This window comes from Lampetra fluviatilis, unplaced genomic scaffold (genome assembly GCF_964198595.1).
Source record: "Lampetra fluviatilis unplaced genomic scaffold, kcLamFluv1.1 SCAFFOLD_713, whole genome shotgun sequence".
Classification (NCBI taxonomy): domain Eukaryota; kingdom Metazoa; phylum Chordata; class Hyperoartia; order Petromyzontiformes; family Petromyzontidae; genus Lampetra; species Lampetra fluviatilis.
Window position 1 is genome coordinate 7,501 of NW_027621259.1, and position 25,059 is coordinate 32,559.

General features: G+C 52.7%; 1 protein-coding gene across 4 annotated transcripts; it reads right to left on the reverse strand.

The window, feature by feature from the left end:
• Positions 1-934: 934 nt before the first annotated feature.
• Positions 935-24,795, reverse strand: LOC144954981 (uncharacterized). Of its 4 annotated transcripts, none has more exons than XM_078885342.1 (3): positions 24,722-24,795; positions 17,581-17,653; positions 935-2,234 (listed from the first exon to the last, which is right to left on the reverse strand). In XM_078885342.1, the coding sequence occupies exons 1-3, from the start codon at positions 24,767-24,769 to the stop codon at positions 1,645-1,647; spliced, it is 711 nt and encodes a 236-aa protein (XP_078741468.1). In that variant the 5' UTR covers positions 24,770-24,795; the 3' UTR covers positions 935-1,644. The 4 variants fall into 4 exon arrangements, with proteins under 4 accessions (XP_078741468.1, XP_078741466.1, XP_078741470.1 ...); XM_078885340.1 differs by lacking the exon at positions 24,722-24,795 and adding an exon at positions 24,238-24,286; XM_078885344.1 differs by lacking the exon at positions 24,722-24,795 and adding an exon at positions 23,887-23,935.
• Positions 24,796-25,059: the final 264 nt, after the last annotated feature.

Sequence of the window (25,059 nt, forward strand, 5' to 3'; positions counted from 1 at the left end):
CTCTCTCCCCGTGTCTCTCTCCCCGTGTCTCTCTCCCCGTGTCTCTCTCCCCGTGTCTCCCTCCCCGTGTCTCCCTCCCCGTGTCTCTCTCCCCGTGTCTCCCTCCCCGTGTCTCCCTCCCCGTGTCTCCCTCCCCGTGTCTCTCTCCCCGCGTCTCCCTCCCCGTGTCTCTCTCCCCGTGTCTCCCTCCCCGTGTCTCCCTCCCCGCGTCTCCCTCCCCGTGTCTCCCTCCCCGTGTCTCCCTCCCCGTGTCTCCCTCCCCGTGTCTCTCTCCCCGTGTCTCTCTCCCCGTGTCTCCCTCCCCGTGTCTCCCTCCCCATGTCTCTCTCCCCGCGTCTCCCTCCCCGTGTCTCCCTCCCCGTGTCTCTCTCTCCCCGCGTCTCCCTCTCCCCGTGTCTCCCTCCCCGTGTCTCTCCCCCCCGTGTCTCTCTCCCCGTGTCTCTCTCCCCCCGTGTCTCTCTCCCCCCGTGTCTCTCTCCCCGTGTCTCTCTCCCCGTGTCTCTCTCCCCGTGTCTCTCCGCCCGTGTCTCCCTCCCCCCGTGTCTCCCTCCCCGTGTCTCCCTCCCCGTGTCTCTCTCCCCGTGTCTCCCTCCCCGTGTCTCCCTCCCCGTGTCTCTCCCCCCGTGTCTCCCTCCCCGTGTCTCTCTCCCCGTGTCTCTCTCCCCGTGTCTCTCTCCCCGTGTCTCCCTCCCCGTGTCTCCCTCCCCGTGTATCTCCCCCCGTGTCTCCCTCCCCGTGTCTCTCTCCCCGTGTCTCCCTCCCGGTGTCTCTCTCCCCGTGTCTCCCTCCCCGTGTCTCTCCCTCCCCGCGTCTCTCTCCCCATGTCTCCCTCCCGGTGTCTCTCTCCCCGTGTCTCCCTCCCCGTGTCTCTCTCCCCGTGTCTCTCCCCCCCCCCGTGTCTCTCTCCCCCCTGTCTCTCTCTCCCCCCCTGTATCTCTCTCCCCCCCTTGTCTCTCCCCGTGTCTCTCTCCCCGTGTCTCACTTTCTCTGCCCGTATCTCTGTGCTGGGAGAGAGACACACACACAGACACACACACAGATATACAGACACACACACAGACACACACACAGACACACACACACACAGAGACACACACAGAGACACACACAGACATACAGACACACACACAGACACACACACAGACACACACACAGACACACACACAGACACACAGACACACACACAGACAGAGAGACACAGAGAGACAGAGACACATAGAGACAGACAAACAGAGATACACAGACACACACAGACAGACAGACACAGACACACAGAGAGACAGAGACACAGACAGACAGAGAGAGAGACATAGAGAGACAGAGACACACACAGAGACAGACACACACAGACAGACAGAGACACAGAGAGACACAGACAGACAGACAGAGACACACACACAGACACAGACACACACACACAGTGACACACACACACTCACACACACAGTCACACACACACACACATACACACACACACACACAGTCACACACACACACACTCACACACACACACAGTCACACACAGTCACACACACACACTCACACACACACACAGACACAGTCAGAGACACACACACACACAGTCACACACACACACACACTGATCTCTCTCCCGTAGGCGTCAATGTCCGCTCACACGCTCCATCAGCGATGCTTCTTATCATCCGCCTTCTCTTCAGCGGTCGGTGAGCGTGGTGGCGGTGAGCGTGGCGGTGGTGAGCGTGGCGGTGAGCGTGGCGGTGAGCGTGGCGGTGAGGTGGTGGTGGTGAGGGAGGGTGGTGAGGAGGTGGTGGTGGTGAGGGAGGGTGGTGGTGAGGAGGAGGTGGTGAGAGAGGGTGGCGGTGGTGAGCGTGGTGGTGAGGTGGTGGTGGTGGTGGTGAGGGAGGGTGGTGAGGAGGAGGTGGTGGTGGTGGTGAGGGAGGGTGGTGAGGAGGTGGTGGTGGTGGTGGTGAGGGAGGGTGGTGGTGAGGAGGAGGTGGTGAGAGAGGGTGGCGGTGGTGAGCGTGGTGGTGAGGTGGTGGTGGTGGTGAGGGAGGGTGGTGAGGAGGTGGTGGTGGTGGTGGTGGTGAGGGAGGGTGGTGGTGAGGAGGAGGTGGTGAGAGAGGGTGGTGGTGGTGAGGTTTGCTGGAAGACGGATATCATCGCCTGCCGCACCGATTCGGTGAGGGCCGGAACCGCGTCGGACGTCAAGCCGTCGGTGGCGATGGGAGACATCACCGTGGCAACCACCACGCCTGGTGGTCAGACACACACAGACAGATAGACACACACACACAGACACAGAGAGACAGTTAGACACACACAGTCAGTCAGACACACGCATAAACACAGTCAGTTAGACACACACACACACACAGACACACACAGACACACAGTTAGACACACAGACACACAGACAGTTAGACACACACATAAACACAGTCAGTCAGACACACACACACAAACACACACAGACAAACACAGACACACACACAGACAGACACACACACAGACAGACACACACACAGACACACACACACATAAACACACAGTCAGTTAGACACACACACACACAGACACACACACAGACACACAGTTAGACACACAGACACACAGACAGACGCACACACAGACAGACACACACATAAACACAGTCAGTTAGACACACACACACACACAGACAAACAGTTAGACACACAGACACACAGACACACACACAGACACACACAGACAGACACACACATAAACACAGTCAGTTAGACACACACACACACAGACACACAGTTAGACACACAAACACACACACAGACACACAGACACACAGACACACACAGACACACACAGTTAGACACGCACACAGACACACACACAGACACAGACAGTTAGACACACACATAAACACAGTCAGTTAGACACACACACACACACACAGTTAGACACACAGACACACAGACACACCGACACACAGTTAGACACACAGACACACAGACACACACAGACACACTCAACGCGTTTGGGAGTTAGATCGCGTTAATATTTATAAATGCGTCGTAACCCTCAACCACCCGACACGGCCAATCAGCCACAAAAAAAAGTGTCACGTTGACAAAAGACAAAAGAGTTCGCTGCGTCAGCCCACCGGTTTGTGTTGAAGTGTGTTGAAGTGTGTTGAAGTGTGTTGAAGTGTGTTGAAGTGTGTTGAAGTGTGTTGGAGTGTGTTGGAGTGTGTTGGAGTGTGTTGGAGTGTGTTGGAGTGTGTTGGAGTGTGTTGGAGTGTGTTGAAGTGTGTTGAAGTGTGTTGAAGTGTGTTGAAGTGTGTTGGAGTGTGTTGGAGTGTGTTGGAGTGTGTTGGAGAGTGTTGAAGAGTGTTGAAGTGTGTTGAAGAGTGTTGAAGTGTGTTGAAGTGTGTTGAAGAGTGTTGAAGTGTGTTGAAGTGTGTTGAAGTGTGTTGAAGTGTGTTGGAGAGTGTTGAAGTGTGTTGAAGTGTGTTGAAGTGTGTTGAAGAGTGTTGAAGTGTGTTGAAGAGTGTTGAAGTGTGTTGAAGAGTGTTGAAGTGTGTTGAAGTGTGTTGAAGTGTGTTGAAGTGTGTTGAAGTGTGTTGAAGAGTGTTGAAGTGTGTTGAAGAGTGTTGAAGAGTGTTGAAGTGTGTTGAAGAGTGTTGAAGTGTGTTGAAGAGTGTTGAAGTGTGTTGAAGTGTGTTGAAGTGTGTTGAAGTGTGTTGAAGTGTGTTGAAGTGTGTTGAAGAGTGTTGAAGAGTGTTGAAGAGTGTTGAAGAGTGTTGAAGAGTGTTGAAGTGTGTTGAAGAGTGTTGAAGAGTGTTGAAGAGTGTTGAAGAGTGTTGAAGTGTGTTGAAGAGTGTTGAAGAGTGTTGAAGAGTGTTGAAGAGTGTTGAAGTGTGTTGAAGAGTGTTGAAGTGTGTTGAAGAGTGTTGAAGAGTGTTGAAGAGTGTTGAAGAGTGTTGAAGTGTGTTGAAGTGTGTTGAAGAGTGTTGAAGTGTGTTGAAGAGTGTTGAAGTGTGTTGAAGTGTGTTGAAGAGTGTTGAAGTGTGTTGAAGTGTGTTGAAGTGTGTTGAAGAGTGTTGAAGTGTGTTGAAGAGTGTTGAAGAGTGTTGAAGAGTGTTGAAGAGTGTTGAAGAGTGTTGAAGTGTGTTGAAGAGTGTTGAAGTGTGTTGAAGAGTGTTGAAGAGTGTTGAAGTGTGTTGAAGAGTGTTGAAGTGTGTTGAAGAGTGTTGAAGAGTGTTGAAGAGTGTTGAAGAGTGTTGAAGTGTGTTGAAGAGTGTTGAAGTGTGTTGAAGAGTGTTGAAGAGTGTTGAAGAGTGTTGAAGAGTGTTGAAGTGTGTTGAAGAGTGTTGAAGTGTGTTGAAGTGTGTTGAAGAGTGTTGAAGTGTGTTGAAGTGTGTTGAAGTGTGTTGAAGAGTGTTGAAGTGTGTTGAAGTGTGTTGAAGTGTGTTGAAGAGTGTTGAAGAGTGTTGAAGAGTGTTGAAGTGTGTTGAAGAGTGTTGAAGTGTGTTGAAGTGTGTTGAAGTGTGTTGAAGTGTGTTGAAGAGTGTTGAAGTGTGTTGAAGAGTGTTGAAGTGTGTTGAAGAGTGTTGAAGAGTGTTGAAGAGTGTTGAAGAGTGTTGAAGAGTGTTGAAGTGTGTTGAAGTGTGTTGAAGAGTGTTGAAGTGTGTTGAAGAGTGTTGAAGTGTGTTGAAGTGTGTTGAAGAGTGTTGAAGTGTGTTGAAGTGTGTTGAAGAGTGTTGAAGTGTGTTGAAGTGTGTTGAAGTGTGTTGAAGAGTGTTGAAGTGTGTTGAAGAGTGTTGAAGTGTGTTGAAGTGTGTTGAAGAGTGTTGAAGTGTGTTGAAGTGTGTTGAAGAGTGTTGAAGTGTGTTGAAGTGTGTTGAAGTGTGTTGAAGAGTGTTGAAGTGTGTTGAAGTGTGTTGAAGTGTGTTGAAGAGTGTTGAAGTGTGTTGAAGTGTGTTGAAGTGTGTTGAAGAGTGTTGGAGTGTGTTGAAGAGTGTTGAAGAGTGTTGAAGTGTGTTGAAGTGTGTTGAAGTGTGTTGAAGAGTGTTGGAGTGTGTTGAAGAGTGTTGAAGAGTGTTGAAGTGTGTTGAAGTGTGTTGAAGTGTGTTGAAGTGTGTTGAAGTGTGTTGAAGTGTGTTGAAGAGTGTTGAAGAGTGTTGAAGAGTGTTGAAGTGTGTTGAAGTGTGTTGAAGTGTGTTGAAGTGTGTTGAAGTGTGTTGAAGTGTGTTGAAGTGTGTTGAAGTGTGTTGAAGTGTGTTGAAGTGTGTTGAAGAGTGTTGAAGAGTGTTGAAGAGTGTTGAAGAGTGTTGAAGTGTGTTGAAGTGTGTTGAAGAGTGTTGAAGTGTGTTGAAGTGTGTTGAAGAGTGTTGAAGAGTGTTGAAGAGTGTTGAAGTGAGTTGAAGAGTGTTGAAGAGTGTTGAAGAGTGTTGGAGTGTGTTGAAGAGTGTTGAAGTGAGTTGAAGAGTGTTGAAGAGTGTTGAAGAGTGTTGAAGTGTGTTGAAGAGTGTTGAAGAGTGTTGAAGAGTGTTGAAGTGTGTTGAAGAGTGTTGAAGTGTGTTGAAGAGTGTTGAAGAGTGTTGAAGAGTGTTGAAGTGTGTTGAAGAGTGTTGAAGAGTGTTGAAGTGTGTTGAAGTGTGTTGAAGAGTGTTGAAGCGTGTTGGAGCGTGTTGGAGTGTGTTGAAGTGTGTTGAAGAGTGTTGAAGAGTGTTGAAGTGTGTTGAAGTGTGTTGGAGTGTGTTGGAGTGTGTTGAAGCGTGTTGAAGCGTGTTGGAGCGTGTTGGAGCGTGTTGAAGTGTGTTGAAGTGTGTTGAAGTGTGTTGAAGAGTGTTGAAGAGTGTTGAAGTGTGTTGAAGTGTGTTGAAGAGTGTTGAAGTGTGTTGAAGAGTGTTGAAGAGTGTTGAAGAGTGTTGAAGTGTGTTGAAGAGTGTTGAAGAGTGTTGAAGAGTGTTGAAGAGTGTTGAAGTGTGTTGAAGAGTGTTGAAGAGTGTTGAAGTGTGTTGAAGTGTGTTGAAGAGTGTTGAAGAGTGTTGAAGTGTGTTGAAGTGTGTTGAAGAGTGTTGAAGTGTGTTGAAGAGTGTTGAAGAGTGTTGAAGAGTGTTGAAGTGTGTTGAAGAGTGTTGAAGAGTGTTGAAGAGTGTTGAAGAGTGTTGAAGTGTGTTGAAGAGTGTTGAAGAGTGTTGAAGTGTGTTGAAGTGTGTTGAAGAGTGTTGAAGAGTGTTGAAGTGTGTTGAAGTGTGTTGAAGAGTGTTGAAGTGTGTTGAAGAGTGTTGAAGAGTGTTGAAGAGTGTTGAAGTGTGTTGAAGAGTGTTGAAGTGTGTTGAAGAGTGTTGAAGTGTGTTGAAGAGTGTTGAAGTGTGTTGAAGTGTGTTGAAGTGTGTTGAAGTGTGTTGAAGAGTGTTGAAGTGTGTTGAAGAGTGTTGAAGAGTGTTGAAGTGTGTTGAAGAGTGTTGAAGAGTGTTGAAGTGTGTTGAAGTGTGTTGAAGTGTGTTGAAGAGTGTTGAAGTGTGTTGAAGTGTGTTGAAGTGTGTTGAAGTGTGTTGAAGAGTGTTGAAGTGTGTTGAAGTGTGTTGAAGAGTGTTGAAGTGTGTTGAAGTGTGTTGAAGTGTGTTGAAGTGTGTTGAAGAGTGTTGAAGAGTGTTGAAGTGTGTTGAAGTGTGTTGAAGAGTGTTGAAGTGTGTTGAAGAGTGTTGAAGTGTGTTGAAGAGTGTTGAAGTGTGTTGAAGTGTGTTGAAGCGTGTTGAAGTGTGTTGGAGTGTGTTGAAGTGTGTTGAAGTGTGTTGAAGTGTGTTGGAGTGTGTTGAAGTGTGTTGAAGTGTGTTGAAGTGTGTTGAAGTGTGTTGGAGTGTGTTGAAGTGTGTTGAAGTGTGTTGAAGAGTGTTGAAGAGTGTTGAAGTGTGTTGAAGTGTGTTGAAGTGTGTTGAAGTGTGTTGAAGAGTGTTGGAGTGTGTTGAAGTGTGTTGAAGTGTGTTGAAGTGTGTTGAAGAGTGTTGAAGTGTGTTGAAGTGTGTTGAAGAGTGTTGGAGTGTGTTGAAGTGTGTTGAAGTGTGTTGGAGTGTGTTGAAGAGTGTTGGAGTGTGTTGAAGTGTGTTGAAGAGTGTTGAAGTGTGTTGAAGTGTGTTGAAGTGTGTTGGAGTGTGTTGAAGAGTGTTGAAGTGTGTTGAAGAGTGTTGAAGAGTGTTGAAGAGTGTTGAAGAGTGTTGAAGTGTGTTGGAGTGTGTTGAAGTGTGTTGAAGTGTGTTGAAGTGTGTTGAAGTGTGTTGGAGTGTGTTGGAGTGTGTTGAAGTGTGTTGAAGTGTGCAATTACAACATTTGGAAATGACGCGATCTACACCCAAAAACGTTGATCATGAAAAATGTTGGTCGCGAAAGCCTGCTACGTGTTAAACACACAGTCAGATAGACACACACACAGATAGACACACACACAGATAGACAGACACACACACATACAGACACACACACAGACACACATACAGACACACACACACAGATACACACACAGACAGACACACACACAGACAGACACACACACAGACACAGTTAGACACACACACAGACACACACACAGACACAGTGGCTGAGTGAGTGGTGAGTGAGTGGTGAGTGAGTGAGTGGGTGGCTGAGTGAGTGGTGAGTGAGTGAGTGGTGAGTGGCTGAGTGAGTGAGTGAGTGGCTGAGTGAGTGAGTGAGTGGCTGAGTGAGTGAGTGAGTGGCTGAGTGAGTGAGTGGCTGAGTGAGTGAGTGGCTGAGTGAGTGGCTGAGTGAGTGAGTGGCTGAGTGAGTGAGTGAGTGGCTGAGTGAGTGAGTGAGTGGCTGAGTGAGTGGCTGAGTGAGTGAGTGAGTGGCTGAGTGAATGAGTGGCTGAGTGAGTGAGTGGCTGAGTGAGTGGCTGAGTGAGTGGTGAGTGGTGAGTGAGTGGGTGGTGAGTGAGTGGCTGAGTGAGTGAGTGGCTGAGTGACTGAGTGAGTGAGTGAGTGAGTGGCTGAGTGAGTGGCTGAGTGAGTGGCTGAGTGAGTGGTGAGTGGTGAGTGAGTGAGTGGTTGAGTGAGTGAGTGAGTGGCTGGGTGAGTGGTGAGTGAGTGAGTGGTGAGTGAGTGGCTGAGTGAGTGAGTGAGTGGCTGAGTGAGTGAGTGAGTGGCTGAGTGAGTGAGTGAGTGGCTGAGTGAGTGGTGAGTGGTGAGTGAGTGAGTGAGTGGCTGAGTGAGTGAGTGAGTGGCTGAGTGAGTGGCTGAGTGAGTGGTGAGTGGTGAGTGAGTGAGTGGTGAGTGAGTGAGTGGCTGAGTGAGTGAGTGGGTGGCTGCGTGAGTGAGTGGCTAAGTGAGTGGCTGAGTGAGTGGTGAGTGGTGAGTGAGTGATGAGTGAGTGGCTGAGTGAGTGAGTGGTGAGTGAGTGGTGAGTGAGTGGCTGAGTGAGTGAGTGGCTGAGTGAGTGAGTGTCTGAGTGAGTGGTGAGTGAGTGGTGAGTGAGTGGCTGAGTGAGTGAGTGGTGAGTGAGTGGTGAGTGAGTGGCTGAGTGAGTGAGTGTCTGAGTGAGTGGTGAGTGAGTGGTGAGTGAGTGGCTGAGTGGCTGAGTGAGTGAGTGGCTGAGTGAGTGAGTGGCTGAGTGAGTGAGTGTCTGAGTGAGTGGTGAGTGAGTGGTGAGTGAGTGGCTGAGTGAGTGAGTGAGTGAGTGGCTGAGTGAGTGAGTGAGTGAGTGGCTGAGTGAGTGGCTGAGTGAGTGGTGAGTGGTGAGTGAGTGGGTGGTGAGTGAGTGGCTGAGTGAGTGAGTGGCTGAGTGACTGAGTGAGTGAGTGAGTGAGTGGCTGAGTGAGTGGCTGAGTGAGTGGCTGAGTGAGTGGTGAGTGGTGAGTGAGTGAGTGGTTGAGTGAGTGAGTGAGTGGCTGGGTGAGTGGTGAGTGAGTGAGTGGTGAGTGAGTGGCTGAGTGAGTGAGTGAGTGGCTGAGTGAGTGAGTGAGTGGCTGAGTGAGTGAGTGAGTGGCTGAGTGAGTGGTGAGTGGTGAGTGAGTGAGTGAGTGGCTGAGTGAGTGAGTGAGTGGCTGAGTGAGTGGCTGAGTGAGTGGTGAGTGGTGAGTGAGTGAGTGGTGAGTGAGTGAGTGGGTGGCTGCGTGAGTGAGTGGCTAAGTGAGTGGCTGAGTGAGTGGTGAGTGGTGAGTGAGTGATGAGTGAGTGGCTGAGTGAGTGAGTGGTGAGTGAGTGGTGAGTGAGTGGCTGAGTGAGTGAGTGGCTGAGTGAGTGAGTGTCTGAGTGAGTGGTGAGTGAGTGGTGAGTGAGTGGCTGAGTGGCTGAGTGAGTGAGTGGCTGAGTGAGTGAGTGGCTGAGTGAGTGAGTGGGTGGCTGCGTGAGTGAGTGGCTAAGTGAGTGGCTGAGTGAGTGGTGAGTGGTGAGTGAGTGATGAGTGAGTGGCTGAGTGAGTGAGTGGTGAGTGAGTGGTGAGTGAGTGGCTGAGTGAGTGAGTGGCTGAGTGAGTGAGTGTCTGAGTGAGTGGTGAGTGAGTGGTGAGTGAGTGGCTGAGTGGCTGAGTGAGTGAGTGGCTGAGTGAGTGAGTGGCTGAGTGAGTGAGTGGTGAGTGAGTGGCTGAGTGAGTGAGTGGTGAGTGAGTGGTGAGTGAGTGGCTGAGTGAGTGAGTGTCTGAGTGAGTGGTGAGTGAGTGGTGAGTGAGTGGCTGAGTGGCTGAGTGAGTGAGTGGCTGAGTGAGTGAGTGGCTGAGTGAGTGAGTGGTGAGTGAGTGATGAGTGAGTGGCTGAGTGAGTGAGTGGCTGAGTGAGTGAGTGAGTGACCGAGTGGCTGAGTGAGTGAGTGAGTGGCTGAGTGAGTGAGTGTCTGAGTGAGTGGTGAGTGAGTGAGTGGCTGAGTGAGTGAGTGAGTGGCTGGGTGAGTGAGTGTCTGAGTGAGTGGCTGAGTGAGTGAGTGGCTGAGTGAGTGAGTGAGTGGCTGAGTGAGTGAGTGTCTGAGTGAGTGTCTGAGTGAGTGTCTGAGTGAGCGAGTGGTGAGTGAGTGGCTGAGTGGTGAGTGGGTGAGTGGGTGAGTGGTGAGTGAGTGGTGAGTAAGTGAGTGGGTTAGTGGCTAAGTGAGTGGGTGAGTGGTGAGTGAGTGGTGAGTGAGTGGTGAGTGTGTGAGTGTCTGAGTGAGTGGCTGAGTGAGTGGTGAGTGAGTGGGTGAGCGGGTGAGTGAGTGGTAAGTGAGTGACTGAGTGACTGAGTGAGTGGGTGAGTGGTGAGTGAGTGGTGAGTGAGTGGGTGAGTGGTGAGTGAGTGGTGAGTGAGTGGGTGAGTGGTGAGTGAGTGGTGAGTGAGTGGTGAGTGGTGAGTGAGTGGTGAGTGAGTGGTGAGTGTGTGAGTGTCTGAGTGAGTGGCTGAGTGAGTGGTGAGTGAGTGGGTGAGCGGGTGAGTGAGTGGTGAGTGAGTGACCGAGTGAGTGTCTGAGTGAGTGAGTGAGTGGCTGAGTGGCTGAGTGAGTGAGTGTCTGAGTGAGTGGTGAATGAGTGGCTGAGTGAGTGAGTGGCTGAGTGAGCGAGTGAGTGGCTGAGTGAGCGAGTGGCTGAGTGAGTGGCTGAGTGAGTGAGTGAGTGGCTGAGTGAGTGTCTGAGTGAGCGAGTGGTGAGTGAGTGGCTGAGTGAGTGAGTGGTTAAGTGAGTGGGTGAGTGGTGAGTGGTGAGTGGGTGAGTGGGTGAGTGGTGAGTGAGTGGTGAGTAAGGGAGTGGGTGAGTGGCTAAGTGAGTGGGTGAGTGGTGAGTGAGTGGTGAGTGAGTGGTGAGTGTGTGAGTGTCTGAGTGAGTGGCTAAGTGAGTGGGTGAGTGGTGAGTGAGTGGTGAGTGAGTGGTGAGTGAGTGGTGAGTGAGTGACTGAGTGAGTGGGTGAGTGGTGAGTGAGTGGTGAGTGAGTGGTGAGTGAGTGACTGAGTGGCTGAGTGAGTGACTGAGTGAGTGGGTGAGTGGTGAGTGAGTGGTGAGTGAGTGGTGAGTGTGTGAGTGTCTGAGTGAGTGGCTAAGTGAGTGGGTGAGTGGTGAGTGAGTGGTGAGTGAGTGGTGAGTGAGTGGTGAGTGAGTGGGTGAGCGGGTGAGTGAGTGGTGAGTGAGTGACCGAGTGAGTGTCTGAGTGAGTGAGTGGGTGAGTGGGTGAGTGAGTGAGTGAGTGGCTGAGTGAGTGAGTGAGTGAGTGGTGAGTGAGTGAGTGAGTGGCTGAGTGAGTGAGTGACTGAGTGGCTGAGAGAGTGAGTGAGTGAGTGAGTGGTGAGTGAGTGACTGAGTGAGTGACTGAGTGGCTGAGTGAGTGTCTGAGTGAGTGAGTGAGTGGTGAGTGAGTGACTGAGTGGCTGAGTGAGTGACTGAGTGAGTGAGTGAGTGAGTGGTGGGTGAGTGACTGAGTGGCTGAGTGAGTGACTGAGTGAGTGAGTGAGTGGTGAGTGAGTGACTGAGTGAGTGTCTGAGTGAGTGAGTGAGTGAGTGAGTGAGTGACTGAGTGAGTGTCTGAGTGAGTGAGTGGTGAGTGAGTGAGTGAGTGGGTGAGTGGTGAGTGAGTGACTGAGTGGCTGAGTGAGTGACTGAGTGAGTGAGTGAGTGAGTGGTGAGTGAGTGTCTGAGTGAGTGGCTGAGTGAGTGGGTGAGTGAGTGGGTGAGTGAGTGGGTGAGTGAGTGGGTGAGTGAGTGGGTGAGTGAGTGAGTGGGTGAGTGAGTGAGTGGGTGAGTGAGTGAGTGAGTGGGTGAGTGGTGGGTGAGTGACTGAGTGGCTGAGTGAGTGAGTGAGTGGTGAGTGAGTGTCTGCGTGAGTGTCTGAGTGAGTGGCTGAGTGAGTGGGTGAGTGAGTGAGTGGGTGAGTGAGTGGGTGAGTGAGTGGGTGAGTGAGTGAGTGAGTGAGTGAGTGGTGAGTGAGTGACTGAGTGGCTGAGTGAGTGACTGAGTGAGTGAGTGAGTGGTGAGTGAGTGTCTGAGTGAGTGGCTGAGTGAGTGGGTGAGTGAGTGGGTGAGTGAGTGGGTGAGTGAGTGGGTGAGTGAGTGGGTGAGTGAGTGAGTGAGTGAGTGGGTGAGTGAGTGTCTGAGTGAGTGAGTGAGTGAGTGGTGGGTGAGTGTCTGAGTGAGTGAGTGAGTGGTGAGTGAGTGACTGAGTGAGTGAGTGAGTGGTGAGTGAGTGAGTGAGTGACTGAGTGAGTGAGTGACTGAGTGGCTGAGTGAGTGACTGAGTGGCTGAGTGAGTGACTGAGTGAGTGAGTGACTGAGTGAGTGAGTGACTGAGTGGCTGAGTGAGTGAGTGAGTGAGTGGCTGAGTGAGTGAGTGAGTGACTGAGTGAGTGAGTGACTGAGTGAGTGAGTGACTGAGTGGCTGAGTGAGTGAGTGAGTGAGTGGCTGAGTGAGTGAGTGACTGAGTGGCTGAGTGAGTGACTGAGTGAGTGAGTGACTGAGTGGTGAGTGAGTGTCTGAGTGAGTGGCTGAGTGAGTGGGTGAGTGAGTGGGTGAGTGAGTGGGTGAGTGAGTGGGTGAGTGAGTGGGTGAGTGAGTGAGTGAGTGAGTGAGTGGGTGAGTGAGTGTCTGAGTGAGTGAGTGAGTGGTGGGTGAGTGTCTGAGTGAGTGAGTGAGTGGTGAGTGAGTGACTGAGTGAGTGAGTGAGTGGTGAGTGAGTGAGTGAGTGAGTGACTGAGTGACTGAGTGGCTGAGTGAGTGACTGAGTGGCTGAGTGAGTGACTGAGTGAGTGACTGAGTGAGTGAGTGACTGAGTGGCTGAGTGAGTGTGGCTGAGTGAGTGAGTGACTGAGTGAGTGAGTGACTGAGTGGCTGAGTGAGTGAGTGAGTGGCTGAGTGAGTGAGTGACTGAGTGGCTGAGTGAGTGACTGAGTGAGTGAGTGAGTGACTGAGTGAGTGAGTGAGTGACTGAGTGAGTGACTGAGTGGGTGAGTGAGTGACTGAGTGGGTGAGTGAGTGAGTGGCTGAGTGACTGAGTGAGTGAGTGGTGAGTGGCTGAGTGAGTGAGTGAGTGAGTGACTGAGTGAGTGACTGAGTGAGTGGTGAGTGGCTGAGTGAGTGAGTGAGTGACTGAGTGACTGAGTGAGTGACTGAGTGAGTGACTGAGTGGCTGAGTGAGTGACTGAGTGAGTGACTGAGTGGCTGAGTGAGTGAGTGAGTGGTGGGTGAGTGACTGAGTGGCTGAGTGAGTGACTGAGTGAGTGAGTGACTGAGTGAGTGAGTGAGTGAGTGAGTGGCTGAGTGAGTGAGTGAGTGACTGAGTGAGTGAGTGACTGAGTGAGTGAGTGAGTGACTGAGTGAGTGACTGAGTGAGTGGGTGAGTGGTGAGTGAGTGGGTGGCTGAGTGAGTGAGTGAGTGACTGAGTGAGTGACTGAGTGAGTGGGTGAGTGGTGAGTGAGTGGGTGGCTGAGTGAGTGACTGAGTGAGTGAGTGAGTGGCTGAGTGAGTGAGTGACTGAGTGGCTGAGTGAGTGACTGAGTGAGTGAGTGAGTGGCTGAGTGACTGAGTGAGTGGCTGAGTGGCTGAGTGAGTGACTGAGTGAGTGAGTGAGTGGCTGAGTGACTGAGTGAGTGGCTGAGTGGCTGAGTGGCTGAGTGAGTGAGTGAGTGACTGAGTGACTGAGTGGCTGAGTGAGTGACTGAGTGAGTGAGTGAGTGACTGAGTGAGTGAGTGAGTAACTGAGTGAGTGAGTGAGTGAGTGACTGAGTGAGTGAGTGAGTGACTGAGTGAGTGGCTGAGTGAGTGAGTGAATGGCTGAGTGAGTGAGTGAGTGACTGAGTGGCTGAGTGAGTGAGTGAGCGAGTGGTGGGTGAGTGGCTGAGTGAGTGGTGGGTGAGTGAGTGGTGGCTGAGTGAGTGACTGAGTGAGTGAGTGAGTGACTGAGTGACTGAGTGAGTGGGTGAGCGGGTGAGTGAGTGAGTGAGTGGCTGAGTGAGTGAGTGAGTGACTGAGTGAGTGAGTGAGTGACTGAGTGAGTGACTGAGTGGGTGAGTGAGTGACTGAGTGAGTGAGTGAGTGGCTGAGTGAGTGAGTGAGTGAGTGACTGAGTGAGTGGGTGACTGAGTGAGTGAGTGAGTGGCTGAGTGAGTGGCTGAGTGAGTGACTGAGTGAGTGAGTGACTGAGTGAGTGAGTGAGTGAGTGAGTGACTGAGTGAGTGAGTGAGTGGGTGAGTGGTGAGTGAGTGACTGAGTGAGTGAGTGAGTGACTGAGTGAGTGAGTGAGTGAGTGACTGAGTGACTGAGTGAGTGAGTGACTGAGTGAGTGAGTGAGTGAGTGACTGAGTGAGTGAGTGAGTGACTGAGTGACTGAGTGGCTGAGTGGCTGAGTGAGTGAGTGACTGAGTGGCTGAGTGAGTGAGTGACTGAGTGACTGAGTGAGTGAGTGACTGAGTGAGTGGTGGGTGAGTGACTGAGTGAGTGGTGGGTGAGTGACTGAGTGGCTGAGTGAGTGACTGAGTGAGTGAGTGAGTGACTGAGTGAGTGACTGAGTGACTGAGTGGGTGAGTGAGTGAGTGAGTGACTGAGTGACTGAGTGAGTGAGTGACTGAGTGGCTGAGTGAGTGAGTGAGTGGTGAGTGAGTGACTGAGTGAGTGAGTGAGTGAGTGACTGAGTGAGTGAGTGAGTGGGTGAGTGAGTGAGTGACTGAGTGAGTGAGTGAGTGACTGAGTGAGTGACTGAGTGACTGAGTGGGTGAGTGAGTGAGTGAGTGACTGAGTGACTGAGTGAGTGAGTGACTGAGTGGCTGAGTGAGTGAGTGAGTGGTGAGTGAGTGACTGAGTGAGTGAGTGAGTGACTGAGTGAGTGAGTGAGTGACTGAGTGACTGAGTGACTGAGTGAGTGAGTGACTGAGTGGCTGAGTGAGTGAGTGAGTGACTGAGTGGCTGAGTGAGTGACTGAGTGACTGAGTGACTGAGTGAGTGAGTGACTGAGTGGCTGAGTGAGTGAGTGAGTGACTGAGTGGCTGAGTGAGTGAGTGAGTGACTGAGTGAGTGACTGAGTGAGTGAGTGACTGACTGAGTGGCTGAGTGAGTGACTGAGTGAGTGAGTGGTGAGTGAGTGACTGAGTGAGTGACTGAGTGACTGAGTGAGTGAGTGACTGAGTGGCTGAGTGAGTGAGTGACTGAGTGACTGAGTGACTGAGTGACTGAGTGAGTGAGTGGCTGAGTGAGTGAGTGACTGAGTGAGTGAGTGAGTGAGTGACTGAGTGAGTGAGTGAGTGACTGAGTGAGTGAGTGACTGAGTGGCTGAGTGAGTGAGTGACTGAGTGGCTGAGTGAGTGACTGAGTGAGTGACTGAGTGACTGAGTGAGTGAGTGACTGAGTGAGTGACTGAGTGAGTGAGTGACTGACTGAGTGGCTGAGTGAGTGACTGAGTGAGTGACTGAGTGACTGAGTGACTGAGTGAGTGAGTGACTGAGTGAGTGAGTGAGTGACTGAGTGGCTGAGTGAGTGAGTGAGTGAGTGACTGAGTGAGTGACTGAGTGAGTGAGTGACTGACTGAGTGGCTGAGTGAGTGACTGAGTGAGTGAGTGGTGAGTGAGTGACTGAGTGAGTGAGTGAGTGAGTGACTGAGTGGCTGAGTGAGTGAGTGACTGAGTGACTGAGTGACTGAGTGAGTGAGTGACTGAGTGAGTGAATGGCTGAGTGAGTGAGTGAGTGACTGAGTGAGTGAGTGAGTGAGTGACTGAGTGAGTGAGTGACTGAGTGGCTGAGTGAGTGAGTGACTGAGTGGCTGAGTGAGTGACTGAGTGGCTGAGTGAGTGAGTGAGTGGTGAGTGAGTGACTGAGTGAGTGAGTGAGTGACTGAGTGAGTGAGTGAGTGAGTGAGTGAGTGAGTGACTGAGTGACTGAGTGGCTGAGTGAGTGAGTGAGTGACTGAGTGGCTGAGTGAGTGAGTGACTGAGTGACTGAGTGACTGAGTGAGTGAGTGACTGAGTGGCTGAGTGAGTGAGTGAGTGACTGAGTGGCTGAGTGAGTGAGTGAGTGACTGAGTGAGTGGCTGAGTGAGTGAGTGACTGAGTGAGTGGCTGAGTGAGTGACTGAGTGAGTGAGTGGTGAGTGAGTGACTGAGTGACTGAGTGAGTGACTGAGTGAGTGAGTGACTGAGTGGCTGAGTGAGTGACTGAGTGACTGAGTGACTGAGTGAGTGAGTGACTGAGTGAGTGAGTGGCTGAGTGAGTGAGTGAGTGACTGAGTGAGTGAGTGAGTGACTGAGTGAGTGAGTGACTGAGTGGCTGAGTGAGTGAGTGACTGAGTGGCTGAGTGAGTGACTGAGTGAGTGACTGAGTGAGTGACTGAGTGAGTGAGTGACTGACTGAGTGGCTGAGTGAGTGACTGAGTGAGTGACTGAGTGACTGAGTGAGTGAGTGACTGAGTGAGTGAGTGAGTGACTGAGTGGCTGAGTGAGTGAGTGAGTGACTGAGTGAGTGACTGAGTGAGTGAGTGACTGACTGAGTGGCTGAGTGAGTGACTGAGTGAGTGAGTGGTGAGTGAGTGACTGAGTGACTGAGTGAGTGAGTGAGTGACTGAGTGGCTGAGTGAGTGAGTGACTGAGTGACTGAGTGACTGAGTGAGTGAGTGACTGAGTGAGTGAGTGGCTGAGTGAGTGAGTGAGTGGCTGAGTGAGTGAGTGAGTGAGTGACTGAGTGAGTGAGTGACTGAGTGGCTGAGTGAGTGAGTGACTGAGTGGCTGAGTGAGTGACTGAGTGAGTGAGTGAGTGACTGAGTGAGTGAGTGAGTGAGTGAGTGACTGAGTGAGTGAGTGACTGAGTGAGTGAGTGACTGAGTGGCTGAGTGAGTGAGTGACTGAGTGACTGAGTGACTGAGTGAGTGAGTGAGTGACTGAGTGGCTGAGTGAGTGAGTGACTGAGTGACTGAGTGAGTGAGTGACTGACTGAGTGAGTGAGTGAGTGAGTGAGTGACTGAGTGAGTGAGTGACTGAGTGAGTGAGTGACTGAGTGGCTGAGTGAGTGAGTGACTGAGTGACTGAGTGGCTGAGTGAGTGAGTGAGTGAGTGACTGAGTGGCTGAGTGAGTGAGTGACTGAGTGGCTGAGTGAGTGAGTGACTGAGTGACTGAGTGACTGAGTGAGTGAGTGAGTGAGTGACTGAGTGGCTGAGTGAGTGAGTGAGTGACTGAGTGAGTGAGTGACTGAGTGAGTGAGTGGCTGAGTGAGTGACTGAGTGAGTGAGTGACTGAGTGACTGAGTGGCTGAGTGAGTGACTGAGTGGTGGGTGAGTGACTGAGTGGCTGAGTGAGTGAGTGGCTGAGTGAGTGAGTGACTGAGTGAGTGAGTGAGTGACTGAGTGAGTGACTGAGTGAGTGACTGAGTGACTGAGTGAGTGACTGAGTGAGTGGGTGAGCGGGTGAGTGAGTGAGTGAGTGAGTGGCTGAGTGAGTGACTGAGTGGCTGAGTGAGTGACTGAGTGAGTGAGTGAGTGAGTGAGTGGGTGAGCGGGTGAGTGAGTGAGTGAGTGGCTGAGTGAGTGACTGAGTGAGTGAGTGAGTGGGTGAGTGGGTGAGTGAGTGAGTGGCTGAGTGAGTGAGTGGCTGAGTGAGTGAGTGAGTGGTGAGTGAGTGAGTGGTGAGTGAGTGACTGAGTGACTGAGTGAGTGACTGAGTGAGTGACTGAGTGGGTGAGTCACTCACCGGGAGTGAATCTCCTCTCTTGCCGACTGTAGAAGCGACTGTATGAGGAGAACACCACAGGGACGATGGGAACCTGAAAACCACCATCACCATCATCACCATCATCATCGTCATCATCATCACCATCATCATCACCATCATCATCACCATCATCATCATCACCATCATCACTATCATCACTATCATCACCATCATCACCATCATCACCATCATCACCATCACCATCATCACCATCATCATCACCATCATCACCATCATCACCATCATCACCATCACCATCATCACCATCATCATCATCACCATCATCACCATCATCACCATCATCACCATCACCACCATCATCACCATCATCACCATCATCACCATCATCACCATCATCACCATCATCACCATCATCACCGTCATCATCATCATCATCATCACCATCATCACCATCATCACCATCATCACCATCATCACCATCATCACCATCATCATCCCATCATCATCATCACCATCATCATCACCATCATCACCATCATCATCACCATCATCATCACCATCATCATCACCATCATCATCATCACCATCATCATCACCATCATCATCACCATCATCATCACCATCATCACCATCATCACCATCATCACCATCATCACCATCACCATCATCATCACCATCATCATCATCATCCCATCATCATCATCACCATCATCATCATCACCATCATCATCACCATCATCATCATCACCATCATCATCACCATCATCATCACCATCATCACCACCACCACCATTACCATTACCACCATTACCACCACCATCACCACCACCATCACCACCATCACCACCACCACCATCACCACCATCACCACCATCACCATCACCACCATCACCACCATCACCATCACCACCATCACCACCATCACCACCATCACCACCACCACCCCCACCACCACCACCATCACCACCACCACCACCATTACCACCATCACCACCACCCCCACCACCACCACCATCACCACCACCATTACCACCATCACCACCACCACCACCATTACCACCATCACCACCATTACCACCATCACCACCACCCCCACCACCACCACCATCACCACCACCATTACCACCATCACCACCACCACCACCATTACCACCATCACCACCATTACCACCATCACCACCACCCCCACCACCACCACCACCCCCACCACCACCACCACCATCACCACCACCACCACCATCACCACGTGTGTGTTTGTATCGACACACGTGAGGGTGGTGGTGGTGGTGTGTGTGTGGTGGTGGTGGTGGTGGTGTGGGTGGTGGTGGTGGTGTGTGGTGGTGGTGGTGGTGTGGGTGGTGGTGGTGGTGTGTGGTGGTGGTAGTCTGGGTGGTGGTGGTGTGTGGGTGGTGGTGTGGATGGTGGTGGTGTTAGTGTGGGTGGTGGTGGTGGTGTGGGTGGTGGTGGTGGTGTGGGTGGTGGTGGTGTGGGTGGTGGTGGTGGTGTGGGTGGTGGTGGTGTGGGGTGGTGGTAGTCTGGGTGGTGGTGGTGGTGTGTGGTGGTGGTAGTGTGGGTGGTGGTGGTGGTGGTAGTGTGGGTGGTGTTAGTGTGAGTGGTGGTGGTAGTGGTAGTGTGGTTAGTGGTGGTGGTGGTGGTAGTGAGTGGCTGAGTGAGTGAGTGGCTGAGTGAGTGAGTGGCTGAGTGAGTGGCTGAGTGAGTGGTGAGTGAGTGGCTGAGTGAGTGAGTGAGTGGCTGAGTGAGTGAGTGGCTGAGTGAGTGAGTGGCTGAGTGAGTGGCTGAGTGAGTGGTGAGTGGCTGAGTGAGTGAGTGAGTGGCTGAGTGAGTGAGTGGCTGAGTGAGTGGCTGAGTGAGTGGTGAGTGAGTGGTGAGTGAGTGGCTGAGTGAGTTAGTGAGTGGCTAAGTGAGTGACCGAGTGGCTGAGTGAGTGGCTGAGTGAGTGGTGAGTGAGTGAGTGGCTGAGTGAGTGGCTGAGTGAGTGAGTGGCTGAGTGAGTGGCTGAGTGAGTGGTGAGTGAGTGGCTGAGTGAGTGAGTGAGTGGCTGAGTGAGTGAGTGGCTGAGTGAGTGAGTGGCTGAGTGAGTGGCTGAGTGAGTGGTGAGTGGCTGAGTGAGTGAGTGAGTGGCTGAGTGAGTGAGTGGCTGAGTGAGTGGCTGAGTGAGTGGTGAGTGAGTGGTGAGTGAGTGGCTGAGTGAGTTAGTGAGTGGCTAAGTGAGTGACCGAGTGGCTGAGTGAGTGGCTGAGTGAGTGGTGAGTGAGTGAGTGGCTGAGTGAGTGGCTGAGTCAGTGAGTGGCTGAGTGAGTGGCTGAGTGAGTGGTGAGTGAGTGGCTGAGTGAGTGAGTGAGTGGCTGAGTGAGTGAGTGGCTGAGTGAGTGAGTGGCTGAGTGAGTGGCTGAGTGAGTGGTGAGTGGCTGAGTGAGTGAGTGAGTGGCTGAGTGAGTGAGTGGCTGAGTGAGTGGCTGAGTGAGTGGTGAGTGAGTGGTGAGTGAGTGGCTGAGTGAGTTAGTGAGTGGCTAAGTGAGTGACCGAGTGGCTGAGTGAGTGGCTGAGTGAGTGGTGAGTGAGTGAGTGGCTGAGTGAGTGGCTGAGTGAGTGAGTGGCTGAGTGAGTGGCTGAGTGAGTGGTGAGTGAGTGGCTGAGTGAGTGAGTGAGTGGCTGAGTGAGTGAGTGGCTGAGTGAGTGAGTGGCTGAGTGAGTGGCTGAGTGAGTGGTGAGTGAGTGGTGAGTGGCTGAGTGAGTGAGTGAGTGGCTGAGTGAGTGAGTGGCTGAGTGAGTGGCTGAGTGAGTGGTGAGTGAGTGGTGAGTGAGTGGCTGAGTGAGTTAGTGAGTGGCTAAGTGAGTGACCGAGTGGCTGAGTGAGTGGCTGAGTGAGTGGTGAGTGAGTGAGTGGCTGAGTGAGTGGCTGAGTCAGTGAGTGGCTGAGTGAGTGGCTGAGTGAGTGGTGAGTGAGTGGCTGAGTGAGTGAGTGAGTGGCTGAGTGAGTGAGTGGCTGAGTGAGTGAGTGGCTGAGTGAGTGGCTGAGTGAGTGGTGAGTGGCTGAGTGAGTGAGTGAGTGGCTGAGTGAGTGAGTGGCTGAGTGAGTGGCTGAGTGAGTGGTGAGTGAGTGGTGAGTGAGTGGCTGAGTGAGTTAGTGAGTGGCTAAGTGAGTGACCGAGTGGCTGAGTGAGTGGCTGAGTGAGTGGTGAGTGAGTGAGTGGCTGAGTGAGTGGCTGAGTCAGTGAGTGGCTGAGTGAGTGGCTGAGTGAGTGGTGAGTGAGTGGCTGAGTGAGTGAGTGGCTGAGTGAGTGGCTGAGTGAGTGGTGAGTGAGTGAGTGAGTGAGTGGCTGAGTGAGTGGCTGAGTGAGTGAGTGGTGAGTGAGTGGCTGAGTGAGTGACCGAGTGGCTGAGTGAGTGACCGAGTGGCTGAGTGAGTGACCGAGTGGCTGAGTGAGTGAGTGAGTGGCTGAGTGAGTGGTGAACGAGTGGTGAGTGGCTGAATGAGTGGCTGAGTGAGTGTGTGAGTGGCTGAGTGAGTGAGTGGCTGAGTGAGTGAGTGGCTGAGTGAGTGAGTGGCTGAGTGAGTGAGTGGCTGAGTGAGTGAGTGGCTGAGTGAGTGAGTGGCTGAGTGAGTGAGTGGCTGAGTGAGTGAGTGGCTGAGTGAGTGAGTGGCTGAGTGAGTGAGTGGCTGAGTGAGTGAGTGGCTGAGTGAGTGAGTGAGTGGCTGAGTGAGTGAGTGGCTGAATGAGTGGCTTAGTGAGTGAGTGGCTGAGTGAGTGAGTGAGTGGTGAGCGAGTGGTGGTGGTGGTGAGTCGTGAAGACAAAGGTGGACGTGAGGGGGGGTGGACGCGAGGGGGTTGTCCACCTGTGCTTGCACAGCAAGGTGGAAGGCGCCCTTCTTGAACGGGAGCATGGGGGCGAGTGAGTGGTGAGTGAGTGAGTGAGTGGTGAGTGGGTGAGTGAGTGGCTGAGTGAGTGAGTGAGTGAGTGGGTGAGTGAGTGAGTGAGTGGTGAGTGAGTGAGTGAGTGGCTGAGTGAGTGGTGAGTGAGTGAGTGGCTGAGTGAGTGAGTGAGTGGCTGAGTGAGTGAGTGAGTGGTGAGTGAGTGAGTGGTGAGTGAGTGGCTGAGTGAGTGAGTGAGTGGCTGAGTGAGTGGTGAGTGAGTGAGTGGCTGAGTGAGTGAGTGAGTGGTGAGTGAGTGAGTGGCTGAGTGAGTGGCTGAGTGAGTGAGTGAGTGGCTGAGTGAGTGGTGAGTGAGTGAGTGGCTGAGTGAGTGAGTGAGTGGTGAGTGAGTGGTGAGTGAGTGAGTGGCTGAGTGAGTGAGTGAGTAGCTGAGTGAGTGAGTGGCTGAGTGAGTGAGTGAGTGGTGAGCGAGTGAGTGGTGAGTGAGTGAGTGGCTGAGTGAGTGAGTGAGTGGCTGAGTGAGTGAGTGGCTGAGTGAGTGAGTGGCTGAGTGAGTGAGTGAGTGGTGAGCGAGTGAGTGGTGAGTGAGTGAGTGGCTGAGTGAGTGAGTGGCTGAGTGAGTGAGTGAGTGGCTGAGTGAGTGAGTGGCTGAGTGAGTGGCTTAGTGAGTGAGTGGCTGAGTGAGTGAGTGGCTGAGTGAGTGAGTGGTGAGTGAGTGAGTGGCTGAGTGAGTGAGTGTCTGAGTGGGTGAGTGGCTGAGTGAGTGAGTGGCTGAGTGAGTGAGTGAGTGGCTGAGTGAGTGAGTGGCTGAGTGAGTGGCTTAGTGAGTGAGTGGCTGAGTGAGTGAGTGGCTGAGTGAGTGAGTGAGTGGTGAGCGAGTGAGTGAGTGGCTGAGTGAGTGAGTGGCTTAGTGAGTGAGTGGCTGAGTGAGTGAGTGGCTGAGTGAGTGAGTGGCTGAGTGAGTGAGTGAGTGGCTGAGTGAGTGAGTGGGTGAGTGAGTGAGTGAGTGGTGAGTGAGTGAGTGAGTGGCTGAGTGAGTGAGTGAGTGGTGAGTGAGTGGCTGAGTGAGTGGCTGAGTGAGTGAGTGAGTGAGTGGCTGAGTGAGTGAGTGAGTGGCTGAGTGAGTGGTGAGTGAGTGGCTGAGTGAGTGAGTGAGTGTGTCAGTGTGTGAGTGTGTGAGTGAGTGGCTGAGTGAGTGGTGAGTGAGTGAGTGGCTGAGTGAGTGAGTGGCTGAGTGAGTGAGTGAGTGGCTGAGTGAGTGAGTGAGTGGCTGAGTGAGTGGTGAGTGAGTGGCTGAGTGAGTGAGTGAGTGGCTGAGTGAGTGAGTGGCTGAGTGAGTGGTGAGTGGCTGAGTGAGTGAGTGAGTGGCTGAGTGAGTGAGTGGTGAGCGAGTGAGTGAGTGGCTGAGTGAGTGAGTGGCTGAGTGAGTGGCTTAGTGAGTGAGTGGCTGAGTGAGTGAGTGGCTGAGTGAGTGAGTGGTGAGTGAGTGAGTGGCTGAGTGAGTGAGTGTCTGAGTGGGTGAGTGGCTGAGTGAGTGAGTGGCTGAGTGAGTGAGTGAGTGGCTGAGTGAGTGAGTGGCTGAGTGAGTGGCTTAGTGAGTGAGTGGCTGAGTGAGTGAGTGGCTGAGTGAGTGAGTGAGTGGTGAGCGAGTGAGTGAGTGGCTGAGTGAGTGAGTGGCTTAGTGAGTGAGTGGCTGAGTGAGTGAGTGGCTGAGTGAGTGAGTGGCTGAGTGAGTGAGTGAGTGGCTGAGTGAGTGAGTGGGTGAGTGAGTGAGTGAGTGGTGAGTGAGTGAGTGAGTGGCTGAGTGAGTGAGTGAGTGGTGAGTGAGTGGCTGAGTGAGTGGCTGAGTGAGTGAGTGACTGAGTGGCTGAGAGAGTGAGTGAGTGGCTGAGTGAGTGGTGAGTGAGTGGCTGAGTGAGTGAGTGAGTGTGTCAGTGTGTGAGTGTGTGAGTGAGTGGCTGAGTGAGTGGTGAGTGAGTGAGTGGCTGAGTGAGTGAGTGGCTGAGTGAGTGAGTGAGTGGCTGAGTGAGTGAGTGAGTGGCTGAGTGAGTGGTGAGTGAGTGGCTGAGTGAGTGAGTGAGTGGCTGAGTGAGTGAGTGGCTGAGTGAGTGGTGAGTGGCTGAGTGAGTGAGTGAGTGGCTGAGTGAGTGAGTGGTGAGCGAGTGAGTGAGTGGCTGAGTGAGTGAGTGGTGAGTGAGTGGCTGAGTGAGTGAGTGGTGAGTGAGTGGCTGAGTGAGTGGTGAGTGAGTGAGTGAGTGGCTGAGTGAGTGGCTGAGTGAGTGAGTGGCTGAGTGAGTGAGTGAGTGGCTGAGTGAGTGAGTGAGTGGCTGAGTGAGTGAGTGAGTGGCTGAGTGAGTGAGTGAGTCGCGAGTGAGTGTTGTTGGTGGTGAGTCGGGAAGACAAAGGTGGACGCGAGGGGGTTGTCCACCTGGGCTTGCACAGCAAGGTGGAAGGCGCCCTTCTTGAACGGGAGCATGGGGGCGAGTGAGTGGTGAGCGAGTGAGTGAGTGTGTCAGTGTGTGAGTGTGTGAGTGAGTGGCTGAGTGAGTGTGTGAGTGAGTGGCTGAGTGAGTGAGTGGCTGAGTGAGTGAGTGGCTGAGTGAGTGAGTGAGTGGCTGAGTGAGTGAGTGGCTGAGTGGTGAGTGGCTTAGTGAGTGAGTGGCTGAGTGAGTGAGTGAGTGGCTGAGTGAGTGAGTGAGTGGTGAGCGAGTGGTGGTGGTGGTGAGTCGTGAAGACAAAGGTGGACGTGAGGGGGGGTGGACGCGAGGGGGTTGTCCACCTGGGCTTGCACAGCCAGGTGGAAGGCGCCCTTCTTGAACGGGAGCATGGGGGCGAGTGAGTGGTGAGTGAGTGAGTGAGTGGTGAGTGGGTGAGTGAGTGGCTGAGTGAGTGGTGAGTGAGTGAGTGGCTGAGTGAGTGAGTGGCTGAGTGAGTGAGTGAGTGGTGAGCGAGTGGTGGTGGTGGTGAGTCGTGAAGACAAAGGTGGACGTGAGGGGGGGTGGACGCGAGGGGGTTGTCCACCTGGGCTTGCACAGCCAGGTGGAAGGCGCCCTTCTTGAACGGGAGCATGGGGGCGAGTGAGTGGTGAGTGAGTGAGTGAGTGGTGAGTGGGTGAGTGAGTGGCTGAGTGAGTGGTGAGTGAGTGAGTGGCTGAGTGAGTGAGTGGCTGAGTGAGTGAGTGAGTGGTGAGCGAGTGGTGGTGGTGGTGAGTCGTGAAGACAAAGGTGGACGTGAGGGGGGGTGGACGCGAGGGGGTTGTCCACCTGTGCTTGCACAGCCAGGTGGAAGGCGCCCTTCTTGAACGGGAGCATGGGGGCGAGTGAGTGGTGAGTGAGTGAGTGAGTGGTGAGTGGGTGAGTGAGTGGCTGAGTGAGTGGTGAGTGAGTGAGTGGCTGAGTGAGTGAGTGGCTGAGTGAGTGAGTGAGTGGTGAGCGAGTGGTGGTGGTGGTGAGTCGTGAAGACAAAGGTGGACGTGAGGGGGGGTGGACGCGAGGGGGTTGTCCACCTGTGCTTGCACAGCCAGGTGGAAGGCGCCCTTCTTGAACGGGAGCATGGGGGCGAGTGAGTGGTGAGTGAGTGAGTGAGTGGTGAGTGGGTGAGT